The following is an 18586-nucleotide window of genomic DNA, read 5'->3' on the forward strand; positions in this document are numbered from 1 at the left end:
TATTTAAATTACAAAATAAAACCAAGTTTTACTAATTCAAGCCGTATAGTATAATACACGGGATTCAAACCTAGGTGGTGTTTGTTTTTTCAGATGCAAAAGGTCTGCAGTCTGCGGACCACATCTGCAAACATCTGCAAAAGGACGCACAGAGGTTTGAAGACATTTTTTAATGAAATGTCTTCTAAAAAACAAACGCTCTGCAGAGCTAAACGTCTGCGCGTGGTCTGCGCGGCGCAGACATAAGAGGTCAGAAGAGGTTTTTTTGAAAAAACAAACACCCCCTAGTATCTTATATACCAAAAGCTAATTATAAATATCATATATCCCTATTTAGTGCTTATTCTGGACCAAGGGATTTTATATACATTGTTGACTTGTTTTTGTAGGGGCTGGCTGGATATACTACTTTGTAATTTTTATTCAAACTGCCATTAACACTGGCATAAGCATAGGATCTATTTTGCTTGCTGGGGAATGCCTTCAGGTATTGTTGACTTTATATACGTAAATGTGGCAGTTGTGCTTGTGTGGCATTCCAGCTCAGCTCTTTGTTTAGTTGTTAATTGTTTGTTAAGTTTGTTAGATTAACTTTATCATGTATATATATATAGCTAGGTCAAAACTTGTACAGTACACTTTCAATTGAATGAATTTTCCCCAAATTACAACATGGTATCAGAGCACAATGCTCTCGATCATCTCTGAAATTCATTCTTCAATCAATTGAATCTCATCTGCTTGTTTCTTTCTTCTGTTCTTCATTTCATTTCACAAATTTGTTCAATAATCATGTCATCTCAATCGAATCTAAGTAATAACACAATTGATGCTTCGAATCCTTTATACCTTCATCCTTCGGATCATCCAGGTATGATGTTAGTCTCAAAAATTTTTGATGGATCTGGATTTGCATCTTGGAAGCGTGCGATGTCTATTGCATCTTGGAAGCGTGAGAATTTATTACAACAGGTATATACACCATATAAGCATTTAATATTTTACTCAACAACATATTTTTGTTGTTTCTTTAATACTTTCTTTGTTATTTAGATAATGTATTGGAGTATTTTCCCCGACGGACCCCTTCATCTCTGGGAATTCATAGCAATGGTGACAGTGGTGATGATGGTTCTTTCTCAGTTGCCGAGTTTTCACTCTCTTAGACATGTCAACTTAGCTTCACTATTGTTGAGCTTAGCCTATACATTCGTTATGGTTGTCGCTTGCCTCCATGCAGGTACTATTTATCGCGTGTTTAAATGAGCAAGTTGTGTAACGGTCAAAATGGATACCTTATGATTGTAACTGATTAGATTGAGTTGACACAAAACACTTATCAATTTTTTAAATATTTTGTGTGCGAGCTATGATATCAATGTTTCTTTTTTATTATTTTAATATGCATGAAAAGTGTACTTTAAGGACTTCATGCTAGTATTTTCCAACATCAAATCTCTAAGGGTACCTGTGTGCCAGTATACTCATAAGTTGACAGCTTCTGTTTTATATGTAACAAGTGATTCACTTGTTACACTCACTTGTTACATATAAAATAGAAGTTATCAACTCGTTACATATAAAACATAAGTTGTCAACTTGTTTATGAGTATACTGGCACCTCTAATTATGTTGAGCTGATTTGTAGGGATATCGAAAAATGCACCTTCAAGAGATTATTCATTACAATCTTCCAAGTTTTCAGTGGTTATGAGTGCCTTCACCTCGATCTCTATAATCGCTGCCATATTTGGAAACGGGATTGTGCCTGAGATACAAGTAATGAACTTCATTGAACTCTACAATTTCAACATTATATGTAGTTTTATTTTACACAAGAAATTATACAGGCTACGTTGGCTCCACCGGTAACAGGGAAGATGTTTAAAGGACTTATGATGTGTTACGCTGTGATTTTCGTTACATTCTACTCTGCTGCTATTTCTGGTTACTATGTGTTTGGCAATAAAGCTTCCTCAAACATTCTTACAGACCTCATGCCTGATGAGGGACCTGCCTTAGCCCCCACATGGCTTCTTGGACTTGGTGTTGTGTTCATTCTTCTTCAACTCTTTGCTATTGGACTTGTATGATTACTTCCCTTTTCTTACCATTTTGACAACATACAATTTTTCCAAAATAAAAATAAAAAAGATAATTATTCTAATATTGGGCCTTGATTCATGTATGCAAATATTGGGTCTTTGATTCTTTTACACTGTTGGGCCTTAACGGGGCCCACCGCCGATAGTGGAACCACACCGACAAAAGACTGAAAAGCCCATCAAGGATCCAATCAAAAATTTTATTCTCAAAATTTCTGACCGACGAATTGTGACACTCTAGGTTTTTCCGTACGAACACCTTGTAATATGTTGTGCATATATGATTATTATTAATTGGAAACGTGATTTTTACTTGATATGTGTTGTGTATGTGTATTATATATATATTTATATAAGAGCCGAAACCACGACCCGAGACCATGACTCGCAACCGGGCGGTTGCGAGTGGGCCACTCGGTCTCGAGTGGGCCGTTGAGCCGAAACCGGTTTGGGCCGAAACCCCAAGCCCAACCCGAAACCCCCTTAGTCTTGTTGACACTTGGTATATAATCCCCCACTTTCCTTCACTCCTTTCATTTTACACAACACACCAACACACACTCCTCCTATTTTCTCTCAACTAAGAAAAACCCTCAAACAACAAACCATCTCTCCTTCTCTTCTCGGTTCAAGCTTGGATCCCGGACAAGAAACTCGGACACTTCATCTCCTCGGCTTCTTCCTTTATTTTCGGCTCATTCTTCTCCTTTCTCAACCGGTTAGTCATCATTATGTGCATAGGACTTATGTTGTGTATATGAAGTAGAAAATGCTTGGTTAGAAACATTATGCATGATTCTAGGGTGATTTGTGAAGTAAACTATGTGTGAAAACCATTTATGTGAGAATACTTGTGACATGTTATAATGGCTAGAAAATGATAGTTAAAAAGTGTTCAAACTATGCTTCTTTATTTCTTGCAAGGATGATGATACTAAACATAAGATTTTGGCTATATATATTGTATGTTCTTTGTTCTTGCCATGATAATCTTGTTGTAAACATGTGATTTCGGTTCATTAATGTATGGTTATGTTAGACATAAAAACCCTAGAAACTATGAACACTTGATGAACTAGTTGAAGAGGGTTTGAAGATTTAAAATGGCAAAGTTTGATCTATATGGTTTAATGGTCAAATGAGGAAAAGTGTTTGTAGAAATCTTATTGGTTATTTCCGGATTTGGGCCTGAATTCTTGGTACAAAATGGACTGATGCATCTGCATCATCACGTGTACATGAAAATGACAGTTTCCGACTCGCAACCACGGCTTTCCGACTCGAGACCACGCAGTTGCGACTCGCAACCATAACATGAAAAGTCGAAACCACGAGATTGCGACTCGAGAACGCCGTTGCGACTCGCAACCAAAACGTGACAACTCGAGACCACGGTTGCGACTCGCAACCACAGCATGACAAGCCGAGACCACCTGGTTGCGACTCGAGACCAGCTGGTTGCGAGTGGGCTGTCCATTTTGGTTATTGGGCCATTCTGTGTTAACTTGGACTATCTGTTAAATGGACTATGTGTTGCTGTTGACTGTTTAATTGTTTAGGCCGGCCCAATAACCCAATGACTGTTTACCTGTATGTATGTTACGTGCCTATATGTGCTTTTACGTGAATGCTTGTACACCGAACCTGACCCATGCCGGTAACCATGTTAGGACGTGGTGACCAACGTGATTGACAAGTAACCTAAACCTACCGAGCAACCCAAGGTGAGTTCACAACTTAAAAGCATGCGTCCCGGTGGTTTGGGACACGAGACTTAAACAACCCTATCCCCTGGTAAAAGGGGATACCATTTTCATACCTTCCCTAGTTACTGGGAACACAACTTACTTTTCCTTCCCTGGTATTGGGAAACCTTTTTGGTTAATTACTGTTTATACGGATTGCAACTAACGGCACTAAACGAAACTCTATCACTCAAGTCCCTACTACAAATACCGATTAGTCGCCGGGTTAGGCGAACGGGTTATTAGTTGATAGCGCTATTTAGGTGTTTACCAGCCTCACACCGTGCCCTGGTTTGGGACGGTCGTGAACTAATGTACTCAGAAATCCGTCAATGATGATAGAACATTGACATCGGGGCATCCTGCGGATACGCAACGGTTACCTAGTGTTCGGTATTGGAAAACCAGTTTAGTCGCTAACTTTTGGGGTAGCTCCCCAGGGCATGTATAAACGGATAAATTAACCGGTGAAACAAAGTTTTTGGTAATTAAAACTGGACAACTAGTGAACTCACTCGGCATTATTGTTGACCCCTTACTGCATGCTTTGCAGGTAACCAGTGACGATGGAGCTTGCAGCTTGGGAACGTGTAGTGTCTGTTCACCCTTGTGTTGGGTGTTACCTTATTTTGAATCATGAACTTTGTTTTAAACTACCTTACTTATGCTTCCGCTACTTAGTACTGTTTTGAACCAAAACTTTAAACTCTGAACTTAATATTTGCTAAGCTCATGAATAGTAAGTATTACTTTTGTTATCAACTTAAGTATTCGGTATAATTGGTGGCTGGATCCTGGTCAGTCACGCCCCCGAAGCGGGTGTTATCCGCAGGTGGATTTTGGGGGTGTGACAGATTGGTATCAGAGCCATTGGTTATAGTGAACTTGGTTTTAAAAAGGGGAAAATCTTTTTGGAGAAAACCAGACTATAACCCGTGACTCGCGACGACACTACACTCCAAGTGCAAGGCTCGACACTTTTGACCTCATAGCTCGGACCAGTGTTTACTTGTTGTTTGCTTTATGTTTCCTGTTATGATATACGTACTAGTGTGCCTAAACTAGATAGATACACCTCTCTCTTCTATCTCATTCTCGCTACACTACGACATCACACTCATACTGTGTTTTCTGGTTATGAAGACAATGAGTGGACGCGGAAGAGGAAACATTAACATGACGCAGGCTCAGTTCACTAACCTGCTCAACACAGTGGCTGCGGCTTTTGCAGCTCACCCTATAGGTAAGCTCGTTGTTCTAGGATGTTTAGATCCTACCGCCACATCGACTTTTCGCCTCTAAACCTATACGCTTCGCTTCTCACGAACAGGTCAGCATGCACCTGCGCAACCACCAGTGTGTACTTTCAAAACTTTCATGGATTGCAAGCCTCTCCCTTTCAACGGCACAGAAGGTGCCATAGGACTTCTGCACTGGATTGAGAAAATCGAAGCTGTTTTTGCTGTTTGCGAGTGTCCCCCTGCGAATTGGGTGAAATTTGCAACTGCTACGCTTGAAGGAAGCGCGCTTTCTTGGTGGAAGGCGCAGATTCAGATGTTTGGTTTGGAAACTGCTAATGCAACTGCATGGGAGGATTTCAAGGATATGATTAAGGATGAATACTGTCACCGGGATGACATCCACAAGCTTGAGAATGAGTACTATGAGCTCAAAATGGTTGGGTCAGAGATTGAAACCTACACCAAGCTGTCTAACGACTATGCTGCTCTTTGCCCAAACATGTCACGACCAATGTACCGAAGGATCGAACTGTATATCAAAGGTTTGGCTCCAGAGATTAGAAGCCATGTAACTTCAGCCAACCACACTACCATTCAGCCGATTGTTCGACTTGCTCACAAACTCACTGATCAGGCCGTAGAGGAGGGCAGGTTGCCCAAAAGGATCGGTGCTACGGTTGGAACTTCTAGTGACAGCAAGCGTAAGTGGGAAGGAAGTCAAAGCAAGGATGCTAACTCCACTCAGGCCCCAGCACAGCAAAGGAAAACCGAAAACAACAAGGGCGCTCAACAACAGGGTGGCTATCGTGGAAACCACCCCAAGTGCAACAAGTGCAATCGACATCACAGCGGGCAGTGTGTGAAGGGCCAGTGTCAGCGATGTAACAAAATGGGGCATGAGGCCAAGGATTGTAGAAGTCAGTTCCCAGCTAGACAGAACCAGCAGCAACCCCAACATCAACAGCAGCAGGGAAACAACCGGGCATGTTTTAAGTGTGGAGCTGAGGGGCACTTTAAGAAGGATTGCCCTGAACTGAATCAGAATCGCAACAATAATCAGGGAGCTGGGAACAACAACCAGAACAACAATGCTGGGAATGGTGCTAGAGGAAGGGCTTTCGTGATTGGAGCTGGTGAAGCAAGGAATGACCCCAATGTCGTGGCGGGTAAGTTCCTACTCGTTGATCGTTATGTTTCTGTGTTATTTGATTCCGGTGCCGATGCTAGTTATGTATCCCTACGTATTAGTAAGAAGCTTAAGCGTCCGCTTTCGTTACTAAGTTCTCCTCATACCGTCGAGTTAGCCAATGGAAGAAACATCGAAGCCTCACATGTTGTCAAAGGCTGCAAACTAGAGTTGTCTGGTCAGACATTTACTATCGATCTTTTCCCTGTTACTCTTGGAAGCTTCGACGTCGTTATTGGTATGGATTGGTTATCCAAGCATCGCGCTGAGATCCTCTGTCAAGAGAAAGCAGTTCGTATTCCTCGCCGTTCTGGCAAACCCCTCATTGTACAAGGTGGCAAAAGTGGAGAAATCTCCGGCGTTATCTCGTTCTTGAAAGCCCAGAAGTGTCTACGAAAAGGGCACACCGCTATCTTAGCACTCGTCACCAACACGCAGGAAAAGGAAAAGAGGATTGAAGACTTTCCAGTAGTGCGTGACTACCCCGAGGTATTTCCTGAGGAATTACCTGGACTCCCTCCTCATCGTCAGGTCGAATTCCAAATCGAGCTAGCTCCCGGAGCAGCGCCTATAGCTCGTGCGCCTTACCGTCTAGCTCCCGCAGAATTGAAGGAACTCTCTACTCAACTACAGGAACTTTTGGATAAAGGATTTATCCGCCCTAGTTCATCACCCTGGGGAGCACCGGTACTCTTTGTTAAGAAGAAGGATGGCACGTTCCGAATGTGTATTGACTATCGTGAGTTGAACAAGGTTACCATCAAGAATCGTTACCCTCTCCCGCGAATCGACGATTTGTTTGACCAACTGCAAGGATCGAGCTACTACTCTAAGATTGACCTGCGATCAGGCTACCATCAGTTAAGGGTCCGTAACGAAGATATTTCCAAGACTGCATTCAGAACTCGTTATGGTCATTATGAATTCCTCGTTATGCCCTTCGGAATGACCAACGCCCCTGCAGTGTTCATGGATCTCATGAACAGAGTGTGCAAACCCTACCTCGACAAGTTCGTGATCGTGTTTATAGACGACATCCTGATCTACTCGAAAAGTCAGGAAGAGCATGAACAGCACCTACGCCTTATCCTCGAACTCCTTCGCAATGAGCAACTGTATGCCAAGTTCTCGAAATGCGACTTCTGGCTTCGAGAAGTCCATTTCCTTGGGCACGTGGTTAACAAGGATGGAATCCACGTCGACCCTGCAAAGATCGACTCTATAAAGAATTGGCCTACCCCTAAGACTCCGACTGAAGTCCGCCAATTCTTGGGACTGGCGGGATACTATCGAAGATTTATCATGGGATTCTCCAAGATCGCTCGGCCTCTCACGGCTCTTACCCAGAAGGGTATGGTTTATAAGTGGGGTGAAGCCCAGGAAACCGCGTTTCAGAAACTAAAGGATAACCTCTGCAGCGCTCCTATTCTATCGTTACCTGAAGGAACGGACGACTTTGTGGTTTTCTGCGATGCGTCTATTCATGGGCTCGGTTGTGTGTTGATGCAACGCGAGAAAGTTATTGCTTACGCCTCTCGACAACTTAAGACACATGAAAGGAACTACACAACACACGACTTGGAACTGGGAGCAGTGATATTTGCACTTAAGATATGGAGACATTACCTGTACGGTACCAAGTGCACCATTTACACCGATCACAGGAGTCTCGAGCATATCTTCAAGCAGAAGGAATTAAACATGCGACAACGCCGATGGGTCGAACTTCTGAATGATTATGAATGCGCCATCAAGTATCATCCGGGCAAGGCCAATGTCGTGGCAGACGCCCTCAGCCGAAAGGACACTATACCAAAGCGCGTGCGAGCATTACAACTTACCATCCAGTCTAGTCTCCCTACCCAGATCAGAAACGCTCAGGTTGAAGCTTTGAAACCGGAAAACATCAGGGCTGAGTCCCTGCGAGGATCGAGACAGCAACTAAAACAGAAAGAGGACGGCGCCTACTATGTGGCAGGGCGCATTTGGGTCCCACTTTACGGAGATCTACGAGAGCTTGTGATGGACGAAGCTCATAAGTCCCGTTATTCAGTACATCCTGGTGCAGATAAGATGTACCACGACTTAAGAACCACTTACTGGTGGCCTGGCATGAAAGCCCACATAGCAGCCTATGTTGGCAAATGTTTGACCTGCGCAAGAGTCAAGATCGAGTATCAGAAACCAGCAGGCCTACTCCAGCAGCCGGAAATCCCAAAATGGAAATGGGAGCAAATTTCCATGGATTTTGTTACAGGGTTACCTAGATCTCAACGCGGGAATGATACTATCTGGGTGATAGTAGATCGTTTGACTAAGTCTGCACACTTTCTGGCCATTAAGGAAACAGACAAGTTTTCTACCTTGGCAGAAATCTATTTAAAGGAAGTAGTCTCCAGGCACGGGGTGCCAACTTCTATTATTTCCGACCGAGACGCTCGTTTTACTTCCGAGTTGTGGCAAGCTATGCACAAATCCTTTGGCTCACGTTTGGACATGAGCACCGCTTATCACCCGCAAACGGATGGGCAGTCTGAACGCACCATCCAAACCCTGGAAGACATGCTTAGAGCATGTGTGATCGATTTTGGCAAGAACTGGGAGAAGCATCTACCGTTGGTGGAATTCTCCTACAACAACAGCTACCACACTAGCATTCAGGCGGCACCTTTTGAGGCATTGTACGGTCGTAAATGCCGATCACCTCTTTGCTGGGCGGAAATAGGTGACAGTCAGCTCACAGGCCCAGAACTAGTGGTAGGCACAACAGAAAAGATTTCCCAGATCAGACAACGCATGGCGGCAGCTCGTGACCGTCAGAAAAGCTATGCTGACAAGCGTAGAAAACCGTTAGAATTCCAGGTCGGGGACCGGGTTCTACTTAAAGTCTCACCCTGGAAGGGTGTGGTCCGTTTCGGTAAACGGGGCAAGCTGAATCCACGGTATGTTGGACCATTCGAAATTACCGAGAAGATCGGTAAGGTTGCTTATAGATTAAACCTGCCTGCAGAGCTGAGTGCTGTGCACAACGTTTTTCACGTATCTAACCTGAAGAAGTGTTTGTCGGATGAAACACTTGTAATTCCTTTTAAGGAACTAACGATTGATGAACAGCTACACTTTACTGAGGAACCGATTGAGATCACGGATCGAGAAATCAAAACCCTCAAACGTAGCCAGATACCCCTTGTGCGAGTTCGTTGGAACTCACGGCGCGGCCCAGAGTTTACCTGGGAGCGGGAGGACCAGATGAAGTCCAAGTATCCCCAGTTGTTCCCAAACGAAAACCCCAGCACTGAAGCTACAACCGAATTTCGGGACGAAATTCCAAACTAACGGGGGGATGATGTGACACCCCGTTGAAACACGCTAGCTTGGCAGTGGCTGCTTCAACTTTCGGGACGAAAGTTCTTAAAACTTGGGGATAATGTGACACTCTAGGTTTTTCCGTACGAACACCTTGTAATATGTTGTGCATATATGATTATTATTAATTGGAAACGTGATTTTTACTTGATATGTGTTGTGTATGTGTATTATATATATATTTATATAAGAGCCGAAACCACGACCCGAGACCATGACTCGCAACCGGGCGGTTGCGAGTGGGCCACTCGGTCTCGAGTGGGCCGTTGAGCCGAAACCGGTTTGGGCCGAAACCCCAAGCCCAACCCGAAACCCCCTTAGTCTTGTTGACACTTGGTATATAATCCCCCACTTTCCTTCACTCCTTTCATTTTACACAACACACCAACACACACTCCTCCTATTTTCTCTCAACTAAGAAAAACCCTCAAACAACAAACCATCTCTCCTTCTCTTCTCGGTTCAAGCTTGGATCCCGGACAAGAAACTCGGACACTTCATCTCCTCGGCTTCTTCCTTTATTTTCGGCTCATTCTTCTCCTTTCTCAACCGGTTAGTCATCATTATGTGCATAGGACTTATGTTGTGTATATGAAGTAGAAAATGCTTGGTTAGAAACATTATGCATGATTCTAGGGTGATTTGTGAAGTAAACTATGTGTGAAAACCATTTATGTGAGAATACTTGTGACATGTTATAATGGCTAGAAAATGATAGTTAAAAAGTGTTCAAACTATGCTTCTTTATTTCTTGCAAGGATGATGATACTAAACATAAGATTTTGGCTATATATATTGTATGTTCTTTGTTCTTGCCATGATAATCTTGTTGTAAACATGTGATTTCGGTTCATTAATGTATGGTTATGTTAGACATAAAAACCCTAGAAACTATGAACACTTGATGAACTAGTTGAAGAGGGTTTGAAGATTTAAAATGGCAAAGTTTGATCTATATGGTTTAATGGTCAAATGAGGAAAAGTGTTTGTAGAAATCTTATTGGTTATTTCCGGATTTGGGCCTGAATTCTTGGTACAAAATGGACTGATGCATCTGCATCATCACGTGTACATGAAAATGACAGTTTCCGACTCGCAACCACGGCTTTCCGACTCGAGACCACGCAGTTGCGACTCGCAACCATAACATGACAAGTCGAAACCACGAGATTGCGACTCGAGAACGCCGTTGCGACTCGCAACCAAAACGTGACAACTCGAGACCACGGTTGCGACTCGCAACCACAGCATGACAAGCCGAGACCACCTGGTTGCGACTCGAGACCAGCTGGTTGCGAGTGGGCTGTCCATTTTGGTTATTGGGCCATTCTGTGTTAACTTGGACTATCTGTTAAATGGACTATGTGTTGCTGTTGACTGTTTAATTGTTTAGGCCGGCCCAATAACCCAATGACTGTTTACCTGTATGTATGTTACGTGCCTATATGTGCTTTTACGTGAATGCTTGTACACCGAACCTGACCCATGCCGGTAACCATGTTAGGACGTGGTGACCAACGTGATTGACAAGTAACCTAAACCTACCGAGCAACCCAAAGTGAGTTCACAACTTAAAAGCATGCGTCCCGGTGGTTTGGGACACGAGACTTAAACAACCCTATCCCCTGGTAAAAGGGGATACCATTTTCATACCTTCCCTAGTTACTGGGAACACAACTTACTTTTCCTTCCCTGGTATTGGGAAACCTTTTTGGTTAATTACTGTTTATACGGATTGCAACTAACGGCACTAAACGAAACTCTATCACTCAAGTCCCTACTACAAATACCGATTAGTCGCCGGGTTAGGCGAACGGGTTATTAGTTGATAGCGCTATTTAGGTGTTTACCAGCCTCACACCGTGCCCTGGTTTGGGACGGTCGTGAACTAATGTACTCAGAAATCCGTCAATGATGATAGAACATTGACATCGGGGCATCCTGCGGATACGCAACGGTTACCTAGTGTTCGGTATTGGAAAACCAGTTTAGTCGCTAACTTTTGGGGTAGCTCCCCAGGGCATGTATAAACGGATAAATTAACCGGTGAAACAAAGTTTTTGGTAATTAAAACTGGACAACTAGTGAACTCACTCGGCATTATTGTTGACCCCTTACTGCATGCTTTGCAGGTAACCAGTGACGATGGAGCTTGCAGCTTGGGAACGTGTAGTGTCTGTTCACCCTTGTGTTGGGTGTTTGTTTTAAACTACCTTACTTATGCTTCCGCTACTTAGTACTGTTTTGAACCAAAACTTTAAACTCTGAACTTAATATTTGCTAAGCTCATGAATAGTAAGTATTACTTTTGTTATCAACTTAAGTATTCGGTATAATTGGTGGCTGGATCCTGGTCAGTCACGCCCCCGAAGCGGGTGTTATCCGCAGGTGGATTTTGGGGGTGTGACACGAATGATCGACATACCACTCCTCGGTAAACTTATCCCTCCAAAAATGACAGAAATCCATACTCATCTACACTGAGTCACCATTCGTAAGTGTCGGTTTGACCATGGACAAAGGTTATATCAGTAATTTTTCAATAATTACTGATGGATTACTGACCGTGTTATTTAATTTACCTTATTAATTTTTTTCTTGTTCTCTGGTGTCCGTCAGTAATTACCAACGGATTTATCCATTGGTGATACTCCTATGTTTAGGATTGATAGGTCGGTGTATGTTTTAAAAGCTATGATATGATTTTTATTAATATTTGATGTATAACCAAAATCAGCATTGGAACAGGTTTATTCTCAAGTAGCTTATGAGATTATGGAAACGAAATCCGCAGATGTGAATCAAGGGATGTTCTCAAAACGAAACCTAATCCCGAGAATAGTTTTGCGGTCACTCTACATGATATTTTGTGGGTTTTTCGCGGCGATGCTGCCATTTTTCGGGGACATTAGTGGTGTAGTTGGAGCCCTGGGTTTCATTCCATTGGACTTCATCCTTCCGATGCTTTTATACAACATGACTTACAAGCCAGCGAGATCTTCATTCACTTACTGGATAAATATGTTTATTATGGTGGTTTTTACCGGCGTTTGCTTGTTGGGTTCGTTTTCTTCTATAAGACAGTTGGTTCTTGATGCTAGTAAATTCAAACTGTTTAGTGATGATGTGGTTGACTGAACTTGAAGAAAAGCTAAACTCCACTTTTTGGAAGTACATAGGTAGTTAAATGTTGTAAAACTCTTATAACAAAATGCTTTTCAAGTCTACTTGTATGCTTCAAAGTTAAGTAGACCTGTAAACGAACCGAACGTTCATTAACTGTTCATGAACTTGTTCGGCTGGAAGTTCGTTTATGTTTGTTTATTTAATAAACGAACGAACACGAATAAAAAAGTTTGTCCGTTTAATTAAATGTAGAGAAAAAACAACATATGCTTTTTATGATTACAAACAAAAATAAGTTGGTGACTAAAATAAAGTTGGATCTCACCTAAATATAAAATAAGGAACGGAAAAAACATATTACAACGCAGAACAAGTTCTTGATAAAACAAGTATTACCCAGACTGGAAGGTAATAAAGAAAGATCTGACAATGTGAATTCATCCAGTTGTATGGAAGCTAACTGACTTGACGATATTAGTCACCCGTTCAGCAAACGTTTTGGAAGTTATCTTTTTACCAGGAACATGAAATGGGTTCGATACAGCATCTAGATATGCAGAGTGAAACCTCCTGAAAAACTACACCAAAATTTCCTTATTCAAGTGAAACTTAAGTTGTAAACTTAGGTCTCGATTCGATACTGGTCAATTCAGGTTGTGTTTTGTCCCTAATGGGTCAACCTAGTGAGTAACCAATAAAGGAAACGGGTCAAAACTCAACGTGTACACTTAATGCATATAACGCTAAGTCATTTTATTCGAAAAAATCATATAATTATATAATGGGATAATGTATGTGACCACCAAATACTCTTTAACTTCTTTCATTAAGGCAACTCATGTATTGAAACTACTTCATAGGCCAAAAACATGCTTAGTGAAGAAAATGCCATATAAATATTAACAAAGACAAAAATACCCTTGTATTGATTTACCAAAACGCAACCATAAATGTAAAAAAAAAACTAGTGTGTTTTTTGTCATTTATGATATTCCAACACTTTTGTATGAACTTGGTATAATTTATATTGGTCACATTTGGTAGCATATAAAGTAGTTTTAATATTTAGGTTGCCTTAATGAAAGAAGTTGAAGACTTCTTCTAGTACCACAAAAAAAATTCATAAAAATGTGTAAAAAATTATTTATAAAAATACATCTGTGTCCGTTTCGACTGGTACCAAAAAAGATCTCATTTTGACCCATTACCCAGCCCATTTTGCTACTTCTAGTCAGCATGCGCATAAAACAACAGAAACAAAGAAGCTTCGCGAATTCATTATGCACTTACATTTCTTACATCAGCATCACGGACATCAAGGTCTGTTGTGACAAGGATAAACTTCACCTTTGTGTTAGTTAAATAACCATACCTGCCAATATTTAACCATAGTTAAATTAAATAACAATACATGTGGATATGGCTCACAAATAGTGTCACTGTTTGTATTTTGTTAATGAGACCAATGACTACAAAGAAAAACATGTATAATGTTAATATAAACGTGAAATACGCTCACACTTTGTAATTTTCGGTTGGATATAGAAGACCAAGAAATGTCTCATTCAGCATTGGTCCGGATTTTTTTGGGTTGTTTACTGCAAAACAGTCATGAGAATCTCATTAACATTAAGTATATAAATATATGAAAAAAAAGCCTAAACATGTCTAAAACCCCTAAAAATGGTATTTCTAAAGAGCAAAATGCACGGATAGTCCCTATGGTTTTGCAAAATAACACCTATAGTCCCCAACTTTTGGAAATTACACCGCTGCTCTCTGTGGTTTGACAGTTTGTTACTCGGATAGTCCCTGGAGTGGATGTCCGTTAGTGTTCTACTGTTCTCCGTTAAGTGAATATGAAATAACAAAATTACCCTTGATCTTCTCCACTCTATAAAAACAACCCAACCCCACCCACCCACCCACCTTTCTCTCCGTTTCCCCCCACCATTAACCACCAACCACCACCCACCTTAGTAGGTGGACAAATAAATACAAAACCGGTTACCACTCCACTGAACCCGATTGAAATTCAAACCGTGCAAACAACACATCACTACACCCTGTCGTATATAAGTAGCCAGGGCTACACACACATATCTCCACCTACCTCTGCTCCGTTGTTTCCCTTCTTCCACCACATTTCACCACCATAATGGCGGCAGCAACAACCACAACCACCTTCTCCACCTTAGCTCTTACCACCTCCTCCGCAACCACCACCGCTTCTCTCAAGGCTGCTCCCAAAACCCTAGGGTTTAACGTCGGACTTTTCTCCTCTAAAAGTGCTTCGAAAACCCTCCGAGCTCGCTCTAATGGCGGATAAGGATCTGCTCTCGGAGCTCGTATAGTTTCAGCTCCAGCAATAACCAAACCTACGCTTCTTGATTTTGAAACCTCTCTGTTTAAAAAGGAAAAAATTAACCTTGCTGGTCTAATTAGGTTATTAGTTTTTATTTCTCTTTTTGTGTGTGTATATACGTATATTCTGTTTGTATCTAGTTTTTGATACCAAGGGGCTGTAGGTGGGAGGTGGGTGGTGGTTGGTGGTTAATGGTGGGGGGAACAGAGAGAAAGGTGGGGGTGGGTGGGGTTAGGGTGGGGTTGTTTTGTTTTTATAGAGTGGAGAAGATGAAGGGTAATTTTGTCATTTTACATCTACTTAACGGAGAAAACTAACGGACATCCACTCCAGGGACTATCCGAGTAACAAACTATCAAACCAAAGGGAGCACCGGTGTAATTTCAAAAAGTTGGGGACTATAGGTGTTATTTTGCAAAACCACAGGGACTATCCGTGCATTTTACTCATTTCTAAACGTGTCGAACCTACATGGTTAAAAATTATACATGACCATATCCTTAAACTAATTCCATGAAATTGAGCTCAACCCAACAACTTTAAAGTACAAATGAACACTCTAAAAACAAAGCTAAAACTTGAGTCCTACATGAATTATCACTCGTTATTCAAAATCTTGAATTTCACTAAGCATTATAATGTAAAATTGCATAAAATTTGAACTGAAAGGACAACCTGATTAACAAAAGTTCACAGTTGAGCAATCCTTCAATTGCATAATTTAAGTCACGTGTATCATAAAACAGCATCAAACATGACATAAATTGCTAGAAACATCTCAATTGTCAGTAACATATCAGGAAAAAGAAAATATTTATTGCCCAAAAGGAACACCTTAGTTTACAGAAGAGCCTAAAAGAAACTAAAATTTGTGTTAGAATCCTAACTCGGATCAAAATGATCATAGCGGATGCAGAAAACACAAAGAGTATCTATCAGCCGCTTGCATTCTTCAAGAACATAAATAAACAGCAAACAAACTTTAATTGAACTCAAGAACCTTAATAGAACGTCAAGTAGCGAAACGACACAGATAGCAAGAACATGATTGGGGAAAAGCGATACTAATGTGAAATTAAACAGCTCTGATACATACAATTAAGAGCCACTATTGTAAAACGACATCTAATTTGATTATCCAGTGCCAATAAGAAACATATTATGCTAAAATATGTTCATCAAATCGATCATCTAGATTCAGAACACCGCCAAAAAAGGTCGAACACACTAAACAGGTGATAAATTTCATAAGAGGCGAGAAAACCATGTGCCCATCCTGACCCGTCGGTATTCTCTTCTTGACCCATTCCTATTTTTTTCCTATTTTCAGTTTTACCCACTATGACCCACTAAGATTTATATCTTACCCAAATAGTGTGTCTTTGGGTCAGTTTTGCCACCCCTTATACAAACTCATTTTTGATCAAACCGAACAAAAAAAAAATCCATATTTTTGTAAACATTTGAAAACAATTAGGATTTGATTGTTTGAATGATAACAACACTTCCATATACTTGAAACAAAGCTACTATCAGGTTTTATGCTATGACTATGCTTTTATAAATTTGGATGTTTTAGACAAAAAAAAGTTTTGACTTTTACTCGGAGTCAAGTTTTTTGCTTTACTTTTTTATTCAACATGAAAGATATGGTTTTAACCAGCTAAATCAATTATCATACTTCATTACATCAAAACTCACTATGCCGGGGGTCTCACTGGAAGCAGTCTCTCTATTCCTACGGGGTAGAGGTAAGGCTGTCTACATCTTACCCTCCTCAGACCCTACCTTTGCTTTGCTATTGGTGGGATTTACTGAGTACGATGATGATGATGATGATTACATCAAAACTCACGGTTTGACTTATAGCTGTCCAAATTTGGAATCACGAAAGTTTGTTTAAACCCATAGCTTGAACTCAATACTACTGTAATAACTTACTACTCTCAACATAAATCATCTGCAATAGACGGTTAACATTATTGATGAAGACACCATTTGACACCTGCACCGATTCCTACAAACATATGTCAACTAGGAAGGAAGGAAGGAACAACTCCCAACATACATTTCCAAAATGTTATCGTATTTTAGATTGAAGATATAATAAAGACAACAGGATCTACAAACACAATTCTTAAAAAAGTAAGTGAATACCATTGTTTCATGTATCTTTTAATCTAATTGTTTCATGTAATTAGAATCATTAGATGATGATGATGATACCTCTTTCATCAACAACATCAAGAGAGCAATGAACTATATGGTGAAGCTTGAGCGCATCGTCTGCTTCAGTGAAGCTCTGAATGTACAGCGGATTATTCTGTCCTCCCCAATTAAATAATAATAATAATCACACAAGATTCATGAAATTAATTAAACACCAAACAAGCAGGCAGACAGAAGAAGAAGAAACCTGATGCCCAACGACTGCGATGCAGACGATCATCTTCCCGATCTGCACTTTCGATTGATTCCTTCCTGTGAGATATGCAAAACAATTTTACTTTTGAGTGTAAATACAACTAGTATTATTTATTACCCATTTATCACAAGCTGGTGGGGGGTTCGCTGAGCCACAACACCACTCAAATAGTGATGGTTGGAATGAATTTTATAATTATGCTTGAGATTCAAAGTCGTGTTTATGATTATCAAGTCAAAATCAACTTCTGAATTCAATGTGGGCGAACACAATTAGAAATAATAGTCTATCAAAATTTCAAGATCCAAACGAAACCGGAACAAATCAAAGTTTGGATTGGATGGTGAGCAAACCTGAATTCGATCGAGAATCAACAACCCCTTGGTCACCCTCCGTCCTTTGCGAGTCGATCAAGAACCAGCAGGCTTCATTTGATTTGGGTGTTTATTGGAAACTTCATTTGGGCTGAACTATTAAAGACCCAAATTTTGTAATATCATACAAACATATCTCCAGGGCCCAGGCCCAACCACCTATTGATTAAGTGGTGTACAACGCACCCGGTTCTGGGTATGATCGGATATTAAGAGAAACCGGTTCAGGTACGAGTATTGAGGAGAAAAACTATACCCTATGTATCCGGGTAGGGTATAATCGGGTTCGGATATAACCGGGTATTATTACCCTGTCTTAAAAAAAATAGCTTTTTTTTATTATGTTACACAAAAATAGATTTGTTTAAATATTAAATTTGGTTTGTAATTTGTAAAAATAATTAAAATATATTACACTAACATAAATTCACCCAAGTACAAATTATATGTTTTATAATATGTACTTGTTAAAAATTGAATATAAAAGTTGTTAACTAAACATAAAAATATACTTTAAAAGTTCGGCTATTCTACCGTGTATTAAAAAATATAGGGTATAACCAGGTTGGGTATAAGGAATGACCGGTTCCGGGTATAGTTATGCCATGAACCACCTTCTTATTTGTGTCCACGATCTTGATGTTTTATGTAAT

General features: G+C 40.7%; 2 protein-coding genes across 2 annotated transcripts; one reads left to right on the top strand and one right to left on the bottom strand.

Annotated features, from left to right (window-relative positions):
• The first annotated feature begins 303 nt into the window (after positions 1-303).
• LOC110932206 (probable GABA transporter 2) lies at positions 304-12869 on the top strand. Its single transcript, XM_035987549.1, has 5 exons — positions 304-972; positions 1054-1240; positions 1649-1779; positions 1851-2087; positions 12392-12869. The coding sequence occupies exons 1-5, from the start codon at positions 793-795 to the stop codon at positions 12779-12781; spliced, it is 1125 nt and encodes a 374-aa protein (XP_035843442.1). The 5' UTR covers positions 304-792; the 3' UTR covers positions 12782-12869.
• A 121-nt stretch (positions 12870-12990) lies between these two features.
• LOC110929966 (trafficking protein particle complex subunit 2-like protein) lies at positions 12991-18030 on the bottom strand. The gene is made up of 6 exons (XM_022173164.2): positions 17913-18030; positions 17551-17615; positions 17361-17457; positions 14289-14367; positions 14060-14141; positions 12991-13347 (listed from the first exon to the last, which is right to left on the bottom strand). The coding sequence occupies exons 2-6, from the start codon at positions 17581-17583 to the stop codon at positions 13207-13209; spliced, it is 432 nt and encodes a 143-aa protein (XP_022028856.1). The 5' UTR covers positions 17584-17615; positions 17913-18030; the 3' UTR covers positions 12991-13206.
• Positions 18031-18586: the final 556 nt, after the last annotated feature.

Source organism: Helianthus annuus, chromosome 3, assembly GCF_002127325.2.
Source record: "Helianthus annuus cultivar XRQ/B chromosome 3, HanXRQr2.0-SUNRISE, whole genome shotgun sequence".
NCBI lineage: Eukaryota > Viridiplantae > Streptophyta > Magnoliopsida > Asterales > Asteraceae > Helianthus > Helianthus annuus.

What these genes read in the sequence shown, in the direction of transcription:
- LOC110929966 (XM_022173164.2), bottom strand. Translation starts at nt 17,583, where the DNA reads ATGATCGTCTGCATCGCAGTCGTTGGGCATCAG. An exon ending in TCGCAGTCGTTGGGCATCAG is followed by an intron (nt 17,458 to 17,550) that starts GTTTCTTCTTCT and finishes TGGGGAGGACAG; the next exon opens with AATAATCCGCTGTACATTCA. An exon ending in TGATGTTGTTGATGAAAGAG is followed by an intron (nt 14,368 to 17,360) that starts GTATCATCATCA and finishes ACTGTTTTGCAG; the next exon opens with TAAACAACCCAAAAAAATCC.
- LOC110932206 (XM_035987549.1), top strand. Translation starts at nt 793, where the DNA reads ATGTCATCTCAATCGAATCTAAGTAATAACACAATTGATGCTTCGAAT. An exon ending in GTGAGAATTTATTACAACAG is followed by an intron (nt 973 to 1,053) that starts GTATATACACCA and finishes TTTGTTATTTAG; the next exon opens with ATAATGTATTGGAGTATTTT. An exon ending in TGTCGCTTGCCTCCATGCAG is followed by an intron (nt 1,241 to 1,648) that starts GTACTATTTATC and finishes GCTGATTTGTAG; the next exon opens with GGATATCGAAAAATGCACCT.